This window comes from Hylobates moloch, unplaced genomic scaffold (assembly GCF_009828535.3).
Source record: "Hylobates moloch isolate HMO894 unplaced genomic scaffold, HMol_V3 SCAFFOLD_12, whole genome shotgun sequence".
Classification (NCBI taxonomy): Eukaryota; Metazoa; Chordata; class Mammalia; order Primates; family Hylobatidae; genus Hylobates; species Hylobates moloch.
The window spans coordinates 40,385,336-40,405,113 of NW_026652287.1; the positions used below are offsets into that span (position 1 = coordinate 40,385,336).

Genomic DNA, 19,778 nt, shown 5'->3' on the forward strand with positions numbered 1-19,778 from the left:
TAAAAACACAAAAATTAGCCAGGCGTGATGGCTCGCACCTGTAATTCCAGCTACTTGGGAGGCTGAGGTACGAGAATCATTCGAACCAGCCATTTCTTGTTTTCTCATTTCCAGACTCCACAAGCCTGAGACAGAAAGAGCATGCACTTTAGACTGACAACCTTGAGATTCAAATCTTGGCTCTTCCACTTTTCAGCTCTGTGACTGTGACTAGGGATCATGTTTCATCTCTCAGAGTCTCTGTTTCTTCGTTGTGTTGTTGGAGGAATGATAGTAATGGATGAAATACTGAATCATGTGCCTGGCACATAATTGTTGCATTATTGTTGCTACTCCTACCCACCACCATCACCACCACCATCATCATCACCACCATCATCACCATCACCATCTCCATCACTATAATCACCAACATCACCAACATCAATATCGCCATCATTGTCAACACCATCATCACCATTATCACCATCACCATTACCATCTCCATCATCATCATCACCACCATCACCACCATCATCGTATCACCATTATCATCTCCACTGCCATTATCACCATCACCACTGTCAATGTCATCATCATTGTCATTACCATCATCATCACCACCGTCATCACCACCATCACCATTACCATCACCATCGCCATTTCCATCATTATAATCATCAACATCACCACTCATCACCACCATCATCATCACCATCATCATTATGATCACCATCATCATCTTCACTATCATCACCATTATCATCATATCACCATTATCATCTCCACTGCCATTATCACCAACATCGCCACAGTCAATATCATCATCGTCATCATTGTCATCATCATTACTATCACCATCATCTCCATCACCATTATCACCAGCATCATCACCACCACCATCGTCATTATCACCATCATCACCACCACCATCATAATAATCATCAATATCACCATCACCATCATAATCACCATCATTGTTACCACCACCATTATCATAATCATTATCATCACTGCAATTACTATCATCATCACTATCATTAACTTCATCATCACCATCATCACTATCATAATCATCAATATCATCACCATCACCATTACCACCATCACCACCACCAACATCATTGTTATAATTATCATTCTTGTTGCTGTTATTATGTTCTACCATTAAGTTCATAATGATCCAGTTTGTGATAAGATGACACACTAGTGTGGGTTGCTAGCTTACTCCCTACAAAACAAACACAGGAGACACCACCACAGAAGAGAGAGGGAAGCAAGGCATTGAGGGATTAATATAAAAACCATGAGAAACCCTGCTGGTTAACAGGTGCATGTGTTCGGGGGGCCACAGTAGATCACAGGACAGGAGGGATGTGGGCAGAAGGAGATTTACATTCCGTTTGTGCCTTTCCCCTTTATTGTCCTGGGAGGGTCCGTGTTAGTTCCATGTCTCAGATGGGACTCTTTGGAAGCAGACACAGAAACAGAGTTTTAGGTGCAAGATATTTATTAGAGGCCAACACCTATGAAAGGAAGGGAGAGGAAACAGGATGATCAGAGAGGGAAATCACGGTGCATGGTAGATTCTCAACAAAGATGGTTGAACGAATAAATACTTGAACTAATGGAGTTATATGCCCAGAGTGGGGCAGTTAACTTCCATTTCTTCCTTCTATGAAGGTTTTTTTGGTGTGCGCTTAATAATAAATAATAGCGAATATCATTTGAGTGCACGCACACCAGACACTGTTTTCTAAGCACTTTACATGGGTTTGCTCTGAATTATGAATGATTATCATTGGCCAGGCACAGTGACTCACGCCTGTAATCCCAGCTCTTTGGGAGGCCAAGGCGGGTGGATCACTTGAGTCCAGGAGTTCGAGACCACCCTGGCCAACATGGTGAAAAAATACAAAAAATAGCCGGGAAGGGTGGTACATGCCTGTAATCCCAGCTACTTGAGAGGCTGAGGCACAAGAATCGCTTAAACCCAGGGAGTGGAGGTTGCAGTGAGCCAAGGTCACGCCACTGCACTCCAGCCTGGGTGACAGAGCGAGACTCTGTCTCAAAGAAAAAAAAAAAAAAAAAAGGCCGGGTGCAGTGGCTCGTGCCTATAATCCCAGCACTTTGGGAGGCCAAAAAGGGCAGATCACTTGAGGTCAGGAGTTCAAGACCAGCCTGGCCAACATGATGAAACCCCGTCTCTACTAAAAATACAAAAAATTAGCTGGGCATGGTGGGGGACGCCTGTAGTCCTAGCTACTCGGGAGGCTGAGGCAGGAGAATGGCGTGAACCTGGGAGGCAGAGCTTGCAGTGAGCCGAGATCGTGCACTGCACTCCAGCCTGGGCGACAGTGCGAGACTCCATCTCAAAAAAAAAAAAAAATTAGCCAGGCATGGTGGCTCATGCCTATAATCTCAGCCACTCGGGAGGCTGGGGCAGGAGAATCACTTGAACCTGGGAGGCGGAGGTTGTAGTGAGCTGAGATCACGCCATTGCACTTCAGCCTGGGAAACAAGAGCCAGACTCTGTTTAAAAAAAAAAAAAAAAAATTATCATCATACCCAGTGAATAGATCAGACAAAGGAGGCACAGATGTGAAGCAACTTTCCCACATGAGTAGTAAGTAGCAGAGCATGGAACGTGGCTGGAAATAAACTGGACAGGTTCCTGATTGTACGAGCTTCCGTTCCAGCTGCAGAGAGAGAACAATGAATAACTCCCAGTAACAATGAATAAAGTCAAAAAGCGTCGTGAGAGTAGAATAAAGAAAGTAGCGGGTGGGGGGCATGTGGAGGGAGGCCTGCCTGAGGTGACTTGTGACTTCAAGTCTAGAGAATGAGAAGGGGCCATACGTGAAGATCCAGGAAGCAGAGGGGGCCTGGAAGAGAGAATGCCGAGCAGAGGGAACAGCGTGTGCAAAGTCCCGGAGGCTGGAGAGAGGTCTGCCTGAAGGACGAAAAGCCAGCCTGTGTGTTCGATTTGTTGGGAGGAAGATATAAAGCAGTGTTCATAACTTCTTAGTCCTGGGCCTGGCACCCAGCCCACACCTGACTAAATGCAACAATTGTTACGACTTCATTCTAAGAGGTAGGTGCCTCCATAGCTGCCCCCGAGGGGCTAGGCTTTGGGAAGTCCCCTAGCCTTCGGATGTGACCATGGAACAAGCATCGTCTGCCGTGGGAACCTCTCTCAGGAAAGCTTGGGAAGGTCCCAACCGGTGAGCGAGTCATTCTTTCTCACGTCCTCAAACACAGCCCTGGGGTCACCCCCACCTACCTTCCAGGAAGAGGGCTGGGGATTCAGCACCACTCCCATTCTCCTAAGAAACCTCTGTCAGGTGACAGCTGACTGCTTTTTTTTTTTTTTTTTAAACACAATAGTCACATTGGAGAAGGGAAAAACTAAAAAAAAAAGAAAGTGCTCAAAAGTCATTTTTATCCAAAATATTTGTATGTATTGACTATATATTTTATGCACACTGCAATGACTGCTGCTCAAGGCAGGATTCTTAAGAAACTGAAGGGCCAGGCGTGGTAGCTCACCACTGTAATCCCAGCACTTTGGGAGGCCCAGGAGGGTGGATCACTTGAGGTCAGGAGTTCAAGACCAGCCTGACCAACATGGTGAAACCCCATCTCTACTAAAAATTCAAAAATTAGCCAGGCATGGTGGTGCGCACCTGTAATCCCAGCCACTAGGGAGGCTGAGGTGGGAGGATCGCTTGAGGCTGGGAGGCAGAGGCTGCAGTGAGCTGAGATCATGCCACTGCACTCCAGCCTGGGCAACAGAATGAGACCTTGCCTCAAAAAAAGAAAAAGAAAGAAAGAAAGAAACTGAGGCCATTTATATTTTAATGGATGTTTGTGCCAACTAGGGGTAGAAACCCCTGAATGGTGGAGGGAAGGCATTTAAACTGAACTCCCCACTGTAGGAAGCATCGCAAGACCCAAGCCCCAGGCTATGAGGTTGGGGAAGGGCTATTCTGGTTGACCTGAAAATATGACGGCAATTTTGTCTGATTTTGTTAGGAAGTGGAATCTACCTCTCAGCCCTTGAATCTTGGCTGGTTTTGTGATTTTATGAATTAGTTTGACTGGCAGAAACTGTGTTGTATGAATGAACGCCTGGGAGATAGGAAAGAAGTGTCGGGGAGGGAGATAGGCAGAGAGAGGGAGATGGATAGATAGAATTATAGATAGATGGATGCATAGATAGATGATAATGATAGATGATTAGATGATAGATAGATAGATAGATGATAGATAGATAGATAGATAGATAGATAGATAGATAGATAGACAGACAGACAGACAGACAGACAGATACAGCCAGGCACAGTGGCTCAGGCCTGTAATCCTTTGGGAGGCAAAGGTGGGAGAATCCCTTGAGTCCAGGAGTTTGAGACCAGTCTGGGCAACATAGTGAGAACCTGTTCCTACAAAAAAATAAAAAATTAGCTGTGTGTGGTGGTACACATCTGTGGTCTCAGCTACCTGAGAGGCTGAGGTGGGAGGATAACTTGAGCTTGAAAGGTTGAGGCTGCACTAAGCTATGATGGCACCACTGCACTCAGCCTGGGCAAGACAGCGCGAGACCCTGTCTCAAAAAAAAAAAAAATAGATACATACTACATAGATAGATACATAGTTAGAGTCATAGGTGGATGGATGGATGGATGGATGGATGGATGGATGGATGGATGGATGGATGGATGGATGGATTATGTATTAGTCCATTCTCATATTGCTATAAAGAAATACCTGAGACTGGTAATTTACAAAGAAAAGAGGTTTAACTGGCTCACAGTTCTGCAGGCTGTACAGGAAGCAGGGTGCTGGCTTCTGGGGCAGCCTCAGGGAACTTACAATCATGGCAGAAGGTGAAGAAGGAGCAGGCACGTCTTACATGGCAGAAACAGGAGCAAGAGAGAGTGGGGGAGGGGAGAGGTGTCACACACTTTTAAATTACAGGATCTCACAAGAACTCACTGTCACATTATCACAAGAATAGCACAAAGGGGATGGTGCTAAAGCCAGAGATCCTCAACCTTTTTGGCACCAGGGACCAGTTTCATGGAAGACAATTGGAAGGTGGTGGTTTTGGGATGATTCAAGAACATTACATTTATGTGCACTATGATGCACTATTATTATATTATTACTACATTGTAATATATAATGAAATTATTATACAACTAGGCCGGACCCAAGGCGGCTCACACCTGTAATCCCAGCACTGTGGGAGGCTGAGGCGGGCAGATCTCTTGAGGCCAGGAGTGTGAGACTAGCCTGGCCAACATGGTGAAACCCTGTTTCTACTAAAAAAAAAAAAAATTAGCTGGGCACAGTGGTGTAAGCCTGCAGTCCCAGCTACCCAGGAGTCTGAGGCGGGAGAATCACTTGAACCCTGGAGGCAGAGGTGGCCATGAGCTGAAATGGTGCCACTGCACTCCAGCCTGGGTGACAGAGTGAGACCCTGTCTCAAAAACAAATGTATAAATAAAATAAAGACAATTCAGAAAACAAAATGGGGGAGGTATGGAGGGGAGCAGAGAGATAGAAAGAGGCAAAGTCCCTTGAGAGGGTACTGTTTGAGCAGAGACTAAATTAAGGAGAAAGAGTCAGATGTGTCCCCAGGGTGACATCCACACACCTGTCCAGATGACCCAAACACAGGTTCTCAGCCCCCACCGCCCACCTGAGATTCCTGAGCCCTCTCCTGCTGACACCTGGCAGGGTGCTGAGCCCATGAGCTCATGGGAAGAGAGGCACCCATGGCCACGACCCCTTGCCTACCCGCTGGACACCCTGCCCTTCCTCTGGGGTTTCCATATGCCCTGGCACAGTGCTACCTGGAGGAAAAGGAAGAGCGTCAGCCGAGGGCAGCCTCTGCCTTGCGGGCCAGCTGCTGGGGTGGGAGACCTCCTTCCCAGCCCTCTCCCTTCCAGGGCAACCAGAGGAGCAGCTGGAAAGTTCCAGGCTCAGGAAATGCAAATAGATTAATGGAGGGAAGTGGACAGGGATGCTACACCCATAGACTGGTGGGAATTGAGGCTGTCAGAAGCGCTGACCCTGGAATCTGTCCCAGATCCTCTCCGCTGGAGAGCCAGGCTGAGAGCTGGGTGGCATTCTCGCTCCCCATCCACCCATATCTACACAAAGTCCAGTTCATTTTGCCTCTCGAATTCCCCCCAGAGTCACTCACTTTTCTCCCTCCTATGCCTGGGCCACTGTCCTGTCTTCCTGAATGACAGCACTGCCACCTTGCCAGCTTCCAGGATTATACCCTCTATCCATTCCTTCCATGCCCAGTTAAAGGGAGCTCTCTGAAACAAAGAGCAGACTTTGCCTCCCCTCCGCTTAAAACCTCCCATGTCTCCCCATTGCCATAGGGATAAAAGCTAAAGCTATGCCATTGGACCCAGACACAATGGCCTCTGTCTCCAGCTTCCCCCATTATAGCCACTTTCCCTCTTGGTTCTCCTTGCTGTGGATGAGTGCAATCACCTGTGGCCCTGCGCTTGTCCCAAGTCCCTCACATCCCTCAGGTATCTGCTGGGCAGTGCTTCCTGAAGAAGCCTCCTTGGACTTCCAAGTCTGGGGCTCAGGGGCTGCTCACCTGGGCTCCGACTATCACACCTGCCATATTGCTTTGTGCTTACTGAATAATGCAGTGTGGGAAGGGAACGGCTGGGGCATGGCCCTGTGTCCCCTGATGAGTCTTCTGCAGGTGCAAGTGGTGGGCAGAGGTTGTCCACTGCACCATCCACGTGAGTTCAGGTCACTGGCAGAGACAGGCAGGGTTAGCAATACGGGTACCCGGCCCCTTGGCCAACATGCCTAACACAGGTTCCCAGAGGCTGTCTCTCTCAACATGCCGTTAACAAAGCAGATGTTCTAAGGAGTTCTGCATGCTGCAGCCTCTGGGGGACAGTGTGTCATAGAGCCTTGCCTCACTGAGCCTCAGCTTCCTCATCTACCGAACGGGACCAACAGGGCCAACAGGGCCTTCCTCCTTGGATGGTTGTGAAGATTGCATGAGATTAAATAAACTACATAGAAAGTGCTCAGAGAGGGGTGACCCCTCTTTTATGATTCATAACCAGCGCCAGAAGACATGCCAGGACACATCTTGCCATTGGAAGTACGTAAAGTAATGGCGCTGTGCTTCTGTGGACATCTCATTATGAGAATGTTCAGTTCTTGGGTTATATTAAGATGCGGTTTTCCTGTTGAAGCCTCTAAAGTCCCTTGTGGTTTCTCTGGGGTCCAACAGCCTGGATGCGAAAAAGAAAGAGCCCAGCCTGCTGCCCCCACCCCATGTTACTATGAGAATTGGGGAACCAGCCCCTGGGGACACAGATGCTACCACAAAGAGTCCCTGAATTGGCTTGCCACATTTAATGGATAAATATATAAGATACTCAGGTTCCTGTGTTTGATCTGGCAACCCTATTTCCAGAAGTGTGCTAGGTACTCTCACTTGTCTGAATAGGTAACATCTCCTGCAGATATATAGATCTATTTTTCTTTTTCTTTTCTTTTCTTTTTTTTGAGACAGGACCTCACTCTATTGTCCAGGCTGGAGTGCAGTGGTGCAATCGTAGCTCACTGCAGTCTCCACCTCCCAGGCTTGAAGGATCCTTCCATCTCAGTCTCCTGTGTAGCTAGGTCAACAGGTGGGCACCACCATGCCTGGCTAATTTCTAAATTTTTTGTAGAGACAGGATCTTGCTATGTTGCCCAGGCTGATCTTGAACTCCCGGGCTGAATTGATTCTCAGAGAGAGAGAGAACTGAAAGAGGACCAAAAGAAGAATAAAGAATAGTCCAGCTGGGTGCAGTGGCTCACGCCTGTAATCCCAGCACTTTGAGAGGCCGAGGCTGGAGGATCACTTGAGGTCAGGAGTTTGAGACCAGCTTGGCCAACAGGGCGAAACCCCGTCTCTACCAAAAACACAAAAATTAGCCGGGCATGGTGGCACGCGCCTGTAATTCCAGCTACTGAGGAAGCTGAGGCAGGAGAATCACTTGAACCAGGGAGGCAGAGGTTGCAGTGAGCCGAGATCATGCTATTGCACTCCAGCCTGGGTGACAGAGGGAGACCCTGTCTCCCGACCCAAAAAAAAAAAAGAAGAAAAGAAAAGAAAAAAGAAAATATTAGAAATCATATAGACAAATTAAGCCTGTAGAATTTCATAAATAAATTTTCTAATTTCCAATATAATTTCAACTACAGTAAGATGATAATCAGATACATTCCTTTTGGTGGTTGCTATCGCTGCACTCTCAGACATGAAGTGAACAGCTCTCTATTATTGAAATTCACACTTTCTGGGCTTCTGAGAACTATATTTTCATCATTCTTTGGCTCCTGTCTGTGCTTTTCTGAGACATGCCTGTTCACATCCTTTCTTTCTTTTTTTTTTTCTTTCTTTCTTTTTCTTCTTCTTCTTCTTTTTTTTTTTTTTTTTTTTTGAGACAGAGTCTCCCTCTGTTGCCCAGGCTAGAGTGCAATGGCACAATCTCAGCTCACTGACGCAACCTCTGTCTCCCAGGTTCAAGCAATTCTCCTGCCTCAGCCTCCCGAGTAGCTGGGTCTATAGGTGCCCACCACCTGCCCAGCTAATTTTTGTATTTTTAGTAGAGATGGGGTTTCACCATGTTGGCCAGTCTGGTCTCGAACTCCTGACCTCAACTGATCCACCTGCCTCAGCCTCCCAAAGTGCTGGGATTACAGGCATGAGCCACTGAGCCTGGCCCCACATTCTTAATTTTCTATTTCTGATGTGTCTTTTTCTTATCAATGTGTGAAACCTGTTTGTATATAAAGGTACTAACCCTTCTCAGACAACCAATTCATCCTTCTTTATTGCTTTTGCGTATATTTCCCTGATAATTTATAAAATTATTCTGTTAGTTATATTGAATATATTTTTATTATAAGATTTTTAACGATGTTTATATAGGTTTTTTGTTTTGTTTTGTTTTGTTTTGTTTTGTTTTGTTTTTGAGACAGGGTCTTGCTCTGTCGCCCAGGCTGGAGTGTGGTGGTGAGATCTCAGCTCACTGCGACCTCTGCTTCCAGGGTTCAAGTGATTCTCCTGCCTCGGCCTTCTGAGTAGCTGCGATTATAGATGCCCCCCACCACAGCCGGTTAATTTTTGTATTTTTAGTAGAGACAAGGTTTCTGCATGTTGGCCAGGCTGGTCTCTAACTCCTGGCCTCAAGTGATCCACCTGCCTCAGCCTCCCCAAGTGCTGGGATTACAGGCATCAGCCACCGTGCCCGGCCATGTTTATATAGATTTCTATGCATTAAGTATTTCTGTGTTTTCATTCATAGCTTCTGGGTTTTCTGTCTTAGTTAAAACACACACACACACACACACACACACACTTCAAAAAAAGCATGTTTTAAATCCTCAATTGTAAAAATAGCTTTATAAATTCCTTCTATTATCTGTATTGGTTTATTGTTCACATTTCATCTTTAACCCATCTGAAATTATGTTGTTTTCTACAGCACAGGAATATTTCGCTCTGCCACGTCTCTGTCAAAAGTGGGAGAAAAGGCCAGGTGTGGTGACTCACATTTGTAATCCCGGCACTTTGGGAGGCCGAGGAGAAAGGATCATTTGAGGCCAGGAGTTTGAGACCAGCCTGGGCAACACAGTGAGACTGCTCCATTACAAGAAAAAATAAGCATGGTAGAAAGAAGGGTAAACCCGTGTCTCACACCCCATGGCCCTCACTAACTCAGGCTGCTGCCTGGCCCCTGTAAGCCTTCTGGCTTTCCACAAGGGTCAGTTTTTTTTTTCTGTTTTGCTTTCTGTGGTCTTTCCGGCCAGAGGAGAAGCCACGGGGAAGTGCTGTCCCCACGTGGCCATCTCCATGATAGCAGCTACGGCTGGAAGAAAAAGGCTTTTTTTTTTTTTTTTTTTGAGATGGAGTCTCGCTCTGTCACTAGGCTGGATAGCAGTGGTACAATCTTGGCTCACTGCTATCTCCGGCTCCCGGGTTCAAGCGATTCTCCTGCCTCAGCCTCCCGAGTAGCTGAGACTACAGGCGTGTGCTACCATGCCCGGCTAATTTTTGGATTTTTAGTAGAGCTGGGGGTTTCACCATATTGACCAGGCTGGTCTTGAACTCCTGACCTCATGATCTGCCCGCCTCAGCCTCCCAGAGTGCTAGGATTACAGGCATGAGCCACCACATCTGGCCAAGGCATCTTTTAAAGCTGAAAGCAAAATAGGTTCACAGGCCCCTGCTTAAAACCCTCCAGGGGTGGCTGATGCCTGTAATTCCAGCATTTTGGGAGGCCGAGGTGGGAGGATCACTTGAGCCCAGGAGTCTGAGATCAGCCTGGGCAATATAGCGAGACCGTCTCTACAAAAAATAAAATAAGGCCGAGCAGGGTGGCTCATGCCTGTAATCCCAGCACTTTGAGAAGCCGAGGTGGGTGGATCACCTGAGGTCAAGGGTTCAAAACCACCCTGACCAACATAGTGAAACCCCATCTCTAGTAAAAATACAAAAAAAAAAAAAAAAAGCCAGGTATTGTGGCACATGCCTGTAATCCCAGCTACTTGGGAGGCTGAGGCAGGAGAATCTCTTGAACCCAGGAGCCGGAGGTTGCAGTGAGCCAAGACTCACTGCAACCGCAATAGGGCGAGACTCTGTCTCAAAAAGACAAAAATAAAATAAAATAGCAAGGCGCGGTGTTGTATGCCTGTGGTCACAGCTACTGCAGAGGATGAGGAGGGAGGCTGGCTTGAGCTTGGGAAGTTGAGGCTGCAGTGAGCTATGATCACACCACTGTACTCCAGCCTGGGTGACAGAATGAGACCCTGTCTCTCAGAAAACAACAAGAACAAAAACTTTATTTACAAAAATAAGCATTGGGTTAAACTTGGCCTAAGGGTTATACGTTGCTGACCTATGTTCTATTCCATGTATTCTGCTGGACTGATGGCTCACACCTGCAATCTCAGCACTTTGAGAGGCCGAGGCAGGTGGATCACTTGAGGCCAGGAGTTTGAGATCAGCCTGGCCAACATGGTGAAACTCTGTTTCTACTAAATATACAAAAATTATCCAGGTGTGGTGGCACACGCCTATAATCCCCAGCTACTCGGGCAGCTAAGCCAAGAGAATTGCTTGAACCCGGGATGCGGAGGTTGCAGTGCAGCGAGCCGAGATCGCGCCACTGCACTCCAGCCTGGGAGACAGAGTGAGACTCCGTCTCAGAAACAAACAAACAACACCACAAAAAAAGAAAGGAAGGAAGGAAGGAAGGAAGGAAAAAAAAAAAAAAATCTCTCCAGCGGTACATACCCAAATGTTGAAAGCAGGGACTCAAAACAAATGTTTATACACCACCCGTTTTTTTTTTTTTTTTTTTTGAGACGGAGTCTCGCTCTGTCGCCCAGGCTGGAGTGCAGTGGTGCGATCTTGGCTCACTGCAAGCTCCATCTCCCGGGTTCAAGCAGTTCTCCTGCTGCCTCAGCCTCCCAAGTAGCTGGGACTACAGGTGAGCGCCACCATGCCCAGCTAATTTTTGTACTTTTAGTAGAGACGAGATTTCACCATGTTGGCCAGAATGGTCTCGATCTCTTGACCTCATGATCCGCCCGCCTTGGCCTCCCAAAGTGCTGGGATTACAGGCGTGAGCCACCGTGCCCGGCCTATACACCCATGTTCTTAGCAGCATGATTCACAATTACCAAAAGATAGAAAGAACCCAATTATCCACCAAGGGAATATGACTCAGATGCATAAAGGAAGGAAATTCCGACACCTGCTGACATGGATGGACCTTAAAGACATTACACTGGGTGACAGAAACCAGGCACAGAAGGACAAATCCTGTCTGATTCCACTTATTGGAGGTCCCTAGCGTCACTAGATTGACAGAGACAGAAAGTAGAATGATGGGTGCCGGGGCTGGGGAGGGAGATGGGGAGCGAGGGTTTCATGGGGACAGAGTTTCAGTTTGGGGAGATGAGAAAGTGCTGGAGATGATTGCACAACAATGTGAATGCATTTAATGCCACTGAACTGTGCACTTAAAAATGGTTAAAATGGGCCAGGGGCAGTGGCTCACGCCTGTAATCCCAGCACTTTGGGAGGCCGAGGTGGGTGGATCACCTGATGTCAGAAGTTTGAGACCAGCCTGGCCAACATGGTGAAACCCCATCGCTACTAAAAATACAAAATTAGCTGGGCATGGTGGCAGGTGCCTGTAATTCCAGCCACTTGGGAGGCTGAGGCAGGAGAATTGCTTGAACCCAGGAGGTGGAGGTTGCAGTGAGCAGAGATCGCACCATTGCATCCCAGCCTGGGCAACAAGAGCAAAACTCTGTCTCAAAAAGAAAAAAAAAAAAGGTTAAAATGGGCTGGGGGCAGTGGCTAATGCCTGTAATCCCAACACTTTGGGAGGCTGAGATGGGAGGATTGCTTGAGTCTGGGAGTTTAAGACCAGCCTGGGCAACATAATGAGACCCCTTCTGTACAAAAAAAATTAAAAATTACCCAGGCATGGTGGCACACAGCTGTAGTCCCAGCTACTCGGGAGGCTGAGGCAGGAGGATTGTTTGAGCCTGGGACATTGAGGCTGCAGTGAGTTGTGATAGCACCACTGCACCCCAGTCCGGGTGACAAAGACCCTGTCTCAAAAACAAACAAAAAAACACAAAGGGTTAAAATATAGAATTAAATCATGTCTTTTGCAGCAATAGGAATGGAACTGTAGGCTGTTATCATCTTAAGTGAAACAGTTCAGAAATAGAAAGCCAAATACCACATGTTCTCACTTATAAGTGGGAATTAAATAATGTGTATGCGGGGTCGTAGTGTGGAATTTTGGACAGTGGAGACTCAGAAGGGGTAAAGGAGGAAGGGCGGGAGGGGGTAAGGGATGAGAAATGACTTAATGGCTACAATGTACATTACTTGGGTGATGGTTACACTAAAGCCCAGGCTCCCTGCTGCCCAATCTGTCCATGTAACAAAGTTGCCTTTATACTCCTTAAGTGTATACACATTTTTAAAATCATTTTTTTAAATTAAAAAAAAATGATGGCCGGGCACGGTGGCTCACGCCTGTAATCCCAGCACTTTGGGAGGCCGAGGCTGGCGGATCACGAGGTCAGGAGATTGAGACCACGGTGAAACCCCGTCTCTACTAAAAATACAAAAAATTAGCCGGGCGTGGTGGCGGGCGCCTGTAGTCCCAGCTACTCGGAGAGGCTGAGGCAGGAGAATGGCGTGAACCCGGGAGGCGGAGCTTGCAGTGAGCCGAGATCGCGCCACTGCACTCCAGCCTGGGTGACAGAGCGAGACTCCGTCTCAAAAAAAAAAAAAAAAAAAAAAAGATTAAGGCCAGGCACGGTGGCTCACGCCTGTAATCCCAGCACTTTGAGAGGCTGAAGTGGACAGATCTCTTGAGGTCAGGAGTTCGAGACCAGCCTGGCCAACAGGATGAAACCCCGTCTCTACTAAAAATACAAAACATTAGCCAGGTGTCGTGGCAGGTGCCTGTAATCCCAGCTACTCAGGAGGCTGAGGCAGGAGAATTGCTTGAACCTGGGAGGCGGGGGTTGCGGTGAGCCAAGATCATGCTACTGCACTCCAGCCTGGGCAGCAGAGCGAGACTCCGTCTCAAAAAAAAATAAAAGGTAAAAGGGTAGATGTTATGTGTCTTTTCCCACCAACGCAAGCAGTAAAGGGTAGAGCAGGTGGCGGCCCTCCCCGCGGGCTGGACGGGGTGGTGGAGGGGAAGGAAGGGAGCCAGGTGTGCACAGCCGAGGGGTGGCCTCTGCATTCGGCCTTAAGGCCAATATTAGGTGTCCGGGGGACAGTGGAGACAGAGGCCAGGGTTCAGAGAGTGGGGAAGCATGGACAGGAAGTGCGGACGGCACTCCCAAACAGCACAGAATATTTCTACAGCACAGAAATATTTCGCTTTGCTATGTCTCTATCAAAAGTGGGAGAAAAGGGCAGGTACGGTGGCTCACATTTGTAATCCCAGCACTTTGGCTCCTATGACAGTCCTCCTCTGCCTGGCTCCAGCCACGCCTGCTTCCTCCTGTTCCTCAAACACCCCAAGCTTAGTCTTGCCTCCAAGCCTTTACCCTGGCAGTTTCTACCACCCAGAATAACTTTCCCCTAGATTTTTTTTTTTTTTTTCTTGAGACCAGGTCTCACTCTATCACCCAGGTTGGAGTAGAGTGGTGCGATCTCGGCTCACTGCAGCCTCCGCCTCCCGGGTTCAAGTGATTCTTCTGCCTCAGCCTCCCTAGTAGCTGGGATTACAGACAGATGCCACCACACCTGGCTAATTTTTGTATTTTTAGAAGAGATGGGGTTTCCCCATGTTGGCCAGGCTGGTCTCAAACTCCTGACCTCACATGATCCGCCCGCCTCGGCCTCCTAAAGTGCTGGGATTACAGGCGTGAGCCACCGCGCCCAGCTAGACATTGATTTATATGCCTGACTTCTTCTGAGCTTACAGATCTCAGCTCAAATGGCCTTCCCTGACCTTCCCGGCTAAAGCATCAACCTCCCCCACCCACTCTATCGCATCTCTCTGTTTACTTCCTGTTGCGGCAATTCACAGCACCTGAATTTATCTCCTAGGTGTGTTTCCTGATTCACGGTTTGCCTCCGCCAGCTGGAGCTCCTACAGGGTGGGGATTTGTGTCTGTCTTGTTCACCGTGATCCCATACCTGCCACAGTGCCTGGCATACAGTAGGTGCTTGATAAATGCGTGTTGCCTGAAAGAAATAATCAACTGGTTGCAGAATGGGTATGTGCAGATCTGTGTATATGTGTGTCTCCTTGTGTCCTGTGTGTGTCTCGTTGGTGTGATTCTGTGGATGGCCCCGCCTGTGTCCCCGGGGACAAGCATGGAGCTATGGGTCAGTGAGTGTTTGTGGTGAGGGCTTTCCGGGTCTGTGTGTTTGTGATTTTGAGGGGTCCCGTGGCAACCAGTGTGCAAGTCAGTGTCTCCAGAGGTGTTCTCGGAGGTGGCCAGCATCTGCTGCTTTTTGTTGTGGTTGCTGTTTTCTTTTTGTTTGTTGCTTAAGATGGAATCTCACTCTGTCGCCCAGGCTGGAGTGCAGTGGCATGATCTTGGCTCACTGCAACCTCCGCCTCCCGGGTTCAAGCCATTCTCCTGCCTCAGCCTCCCAAGTAGCTGGGATTACAGACATAATTTTTATATTTTTATAATTTTAGTAGAAATGGGTTTTCACCATGTTGGCCAGGCTGGACTCGAACTCCCGACCTCAGGTGATCCACCCGCCTTGGCCTCCCAGAGTGCTGGGATTACAGGTGTGAGCCACCGTGCCTGGCCAGCAGCATCTGCTCGTGTGTGTGTGTGTTTGATCTGTGTGACCTCAAGTGATCCACCCGCCTTGGCCTCCAAGAGTGCTGGGATTACAGGTGTGAGCCACTGCGCCTGGCCAGCAGCATCTGCTCGTGTGTGTGTGTGTGTGTGTGTGTGTTCTGTGTGACTGTGATTGTGAGCCCACATGCATGTCAGGGGTGTTTGTTGTGTGTGTGTTTGCATGCCCGTTCTGAGTGTCCACATGACACTGCATGTTCCTGTGTGAAGTTGTGCCCGTGAGCACACGTGTCTGTGTTTGCATCTCCTTGTGTGTCCTCTGGGTGTGTCCTTGAGCTTCGTGTTTCCAGGAGCCTGCAGCCCTGTCGTGCAGGGCTGTTGTGCTCTGTTGTGCACGTGTATGTGGCTCGTGTCCTCTGTTTGTGGGGTGGCTCCTACATGTAGTTGTGCACACTTGTACCTGCCTCTGTGAGTCCCTGTACCTATGTGTGACCATGTGTGAGGCGTGATTGTGCAGTATCCCAAGACCATCTGTGTGCACCACTGTACAGTAGTATGCTGGTAAATGTTGAACCTCTCCAGTGGAGAGCACCGATTATAGCATTGCCAGTTCTCATGGTGTAAATACTCTCACCACAGCCAATTTCAAGTGATGCCACTGAACAGTGAGTCAGAAAGAGATGGGCGGCAGCAAACCATTATATAATATTTCTACCAAACAGGTTCCATAGACAAAAGCAACATCAAAAGCATAGATTATGAGGCCAGGTGTGGTGGCTCACACCTGTAACCCCAGCACTTCCGGAGGCCAAGGTTGGTGAATCCTCTGAGATCGGGAGTTTGAGACCAGCCTGGCCAACATAGTGAAACCCCGTCTCTACTAAAAATACAAAAATTAGCCTGGTGTGGTGGTGGTGACCTGTAATCCCAGCTACCTGGGAGGCTGAGGCAGGAGAATCACTTGAACCCAGGAGGCAGAGGTTGCAGTGAGCTGAGATTGCACCACTGCACTCCATCCTGGGCAACAGAGCGAGACTCCATCTCAAAAAAAAGAAAAAAAGGAAAAGGAAAAAAAGCATAGATTATGGAAAATGCAGCAAAAATAAGTTGAAGTGATTACTTTAAATGTGGTAAAATAGGCATAACATAAAATTTGCCATTCTGACCTTCTTTAAAAAAAAATGGGATTTCATTCTGTCACCCAGGCTGGAGTATGGTGGCACAATTATAGCTCACTGCAGCTTCGAACACCTGGGCTCAAGTGATCCTCCCTGCCTCAGCCTCCAGAGCAGCTGGGACTGCAGGCAGGCACCACCAAATCTGGCTAATTTTTAAATTTTCTGTAGAGTACCCACTCCGGTGACAGGATGAAGCCAGCTCAAGAGCCAAGTTTTGTGGGGCACCATGGCTCATGCCTGTAATCCCAGCACTTTGGGAGGCCAAGGTGGGAGGATTGCTTGAGCCCACGAGTTCAAGACCAGCCTGGGAAACACAGTAAAATCCCTGCCCCAACAAAAATACAAACCAAAAAAAAAAAAAAAAGAAAAATAGCCAGGCGTGGTGATGTGTGCCTGTGGTCCCAGCTACTCAGGAGGTGGAGGTGGGAGGATGACTTGAGCCCAGGGGATGGGGGTTGCAATGAACCAAAATCACTCCCACTGCACTCCAGCCTGGATGACAGAGTGCGAGCCTGTCTCAAAAGAAAAATTATATATAAAAAATTACGTATGAATTATATATGTCTATATATAATCCATATATAATTATATATAAAGTATATATAAATTATACATAAATTATCTATAAACAAAAAGCTTAGCCAGGCATGGCGGCATGTGCCTGTAATCCCAACTACTCAGGAGGCTGAAGCAGAAGGATCACTTGAGCCCAAGAGATTGAGGCTGCAGTGAGCTATGATTTTTCCACTGCACTCCAGACTGGATGACAGAATGAGACCCTATCTCCAAAAATAAAATAAAGAGGTTTTTGTTGTTGTTGTTGTTATTGTTTTAAAAAAAAAAAAAAAAGCCAAATCTGAGCATTTCCTATCAACTCCACACTCGGTGACATCACATTGGTAGGTGAAATCGGCCATGCTGGGGGTATTTACACCAGGAGAATTGGCAATGGCTACAAATCAGAGAGGCGGTTGTTAAACGTTACCAGTACACCATGTTGTTCTGCCAGCTTCCAGGTACCCATGTAACAACGTAACCATGTGTGTTTCTGTCTCTCTGTGTGTACCCACCATGCTGGTGTTTGTCTGGGTGCCTGAGTCTCTACAGATACACATGACTTGCATGTCCCTATATGTTGCTGTCTATACACCCATGTGCCTGGGTGAGGCCCCTACACCCTGTTCCTCTTCAGCAGTTGGTTCCACAGGAAGCTGCTGGGGTGGGGGTTGAGGATGCTGGGCCTCCCCCCAGCTTCCCACCCCTCCTCCTCAAGACACCTGCATGCACAGGGCTGAGGGGTGGGATCAGGGCTCTCTGCCTCTAGAACCCCCATCCTCTGTGCTCTTCCTAGGCCCCAGATTGGCCTGCAGCTGGGAGCAGAGTGGCAAGCATGCAGGCAAGCAGTTGAGAAAGAGGAAGTCGAGGTGCTGTTGGGTCATTCTGTGGTTATTCCAGGCTGTACGCAGCCAGCGGCTCCCTTGGGCCAGCTCGAAACCCTCGCCGTAGGTCATGGGGGCTGCAGGAGCTGTTAGCCAGGCTAGGTGCCTGCAGGTCGAAGAACTGAGCTCCATCTGGTAAGTACTTATCCTGGGAAGTGGAGAGAGATGGACCCATCGGGACAGAGTGGCAGTGGGGTCTGGGAAGTCTAGGGGGACAGCGAGCAGACAGACATCACTGTCTCTCTCCCCCTTGCAGTCAACTTGCTGCCTGAGTGGGTGGGGGAAGCTGTTTGACCCTTGCGTTCATTGTGCAGAGATCTGTGGTCATAAGAGGTCACCCCAGGGGATGGGGGTCCGTGAGGGGCTGCTAGGTAAGAAAGGAGGGTGGAGGCCGGGCGCGGTGGCTCACACCTGTAATCCTAGCACTTTGGGAGGCTGAGGAGGGCGGATTACTTGAGGTCAAGAGTTGGAGACCAGCCCAGCCAACATGGTGAAACCCTGACTCTACTAAAAATACAAAAATTAGCCAGGCGTGGTGGCAGGTGGCTGTAATCTCAGCTACTCGGGAGGCTGAGGCAGGAGAATGGCTTGAACCCGGGAGGTGGAGGTTGAAGTGAGCCTCTAGGTCTCAAACAAAAGAAAAGAAAAGCAAAGAAAGGAGGATAGAGCTCCTTGCAGCCAAGGCCCTCCTGCGAGGAGACAGGAGACAGAGAATGAATGGGGGAGCTGTGGCAAAGGCTCAGGTGCCCTTTACATCTTAAACTGCAGATTCCGGGCCCCCCAAGAACCTCCCTGATGCAGGTTCTGAATCCACTGTCAAAACAAACTCACACTTAAGGCTGACGGCTGAGAACCAGCCCTGAGAAGGGTCTTGTCCTGATCTGAAATCATCCAGAGAGCACATCCCTCCACCCAGGCAGCCTTCCTCCAGGTGGGGGTTCTCCCCCTTGGGAGACATCCCCTGTCTCCTCTTGTGGCCCCTTCTTAGGGGGCCTCCCGCACCACCGCCTGCCTGGGACCGAGAGGGGTGGGGGAGGAAGGCTGTGGTTTCTGCTGGGCACACCCAGCCTGTTGTTTCCTGCCAGCCCCCAGTGCTGCAGCGCGGGCTTCAGGCACCCTGAGGTCTAGGAAGGTGGCCCCAGAACCAGGAGGGAGTGAATCTAGCTAGAGTGGATGGCTGGGGCCAGAGAGGATGGAGCTGGTAAGTTACACTGGGGGCTGATGCTCCAAGGCCAGGTCACCTGCAGCTCTGAGAAAAAATCCTGACAACCAAAGGAGGTCAGGAAAGGGTTGCCCTCATAATCAGCCACATTTCAACTCCCTTGCTGTGACTGGGAGTCACTCTGGGAGGGCTTCCTGGTAGAGGCAGCCTTTTCACAATGCCTGGAAGAACCAGTAGATGCCAACTGCAAACACGTCGGTGCTTCCGGTCTGGGCTGTCTCCCATGCCTCCCTGGCCATCCCCTAGCCCATGACAAAGGGATGGGCATATGCTGATGCTCAATACTGTTGTAGATGACATGGTGACTGTGTTGGACAGCTGGGTGTTCAAATCCCAGTTCCCTGGCCTCTATTGGCCTTGGGAAAATGACTTAACTGCTCTGAGCTTTTGTTCGCTCATCTGTTAAAAGGCTGTTATGAGTTTTTAGGGGGTGTGTGTGTGTGTGTGTGTGTGTGTGTACATTTGTGTGTTGGAGACAGAATCTTGCTCTATCACCCAGGCTGGAGTGCATTGGTGCAATCTCGGCTCACTGCAACCTCCGTGTCTCAGGTTTCAGCAATTCTCCTGCCTCAGCCTCCCAAGTAGCTGGGATTACAGGCACACGCC

The 19,778-nt window shown here is 48.7% G+C and overlaps 1 protein-coding gene across 5 annotated transcripts in view; it reads left to right on the forward strand.

The window, feature by feature from the left end:
• The first annotated feature begins 14,731 nt into the window (after positions 1–14,731).
• Positions 14,732–19,778, forward strand: part of ARHGEF18 (Rho/Rac guanine nucleotide exchange factor 18) — a 131,043-nt gene continuing 125,996 nt past the window's right edge. For 3 of the 5 annotated variants that reach the window (XM_058425413.1, XM_032169452.2, XM_032169453.2), the window contains exon 1: positions 19,133–19,151. Coding sequence is in view for 1 of the 5 variants with exons in the window: in XM_058425414.1 (XP_058281397.1) it covers positions 14,790–14,793 (4 nt within the window). In the remaining 4 variants the exon portion in view is untranslated. Of the gene's footprint in view, positions 14,794–17,847; positions 18,086–19,132; positions 19,152–19,778 lie in introns of those variants that run through there. The other 2 variants (XM_058425414.1, XM_058425415.1) reach the window with 2 other exon arrangements.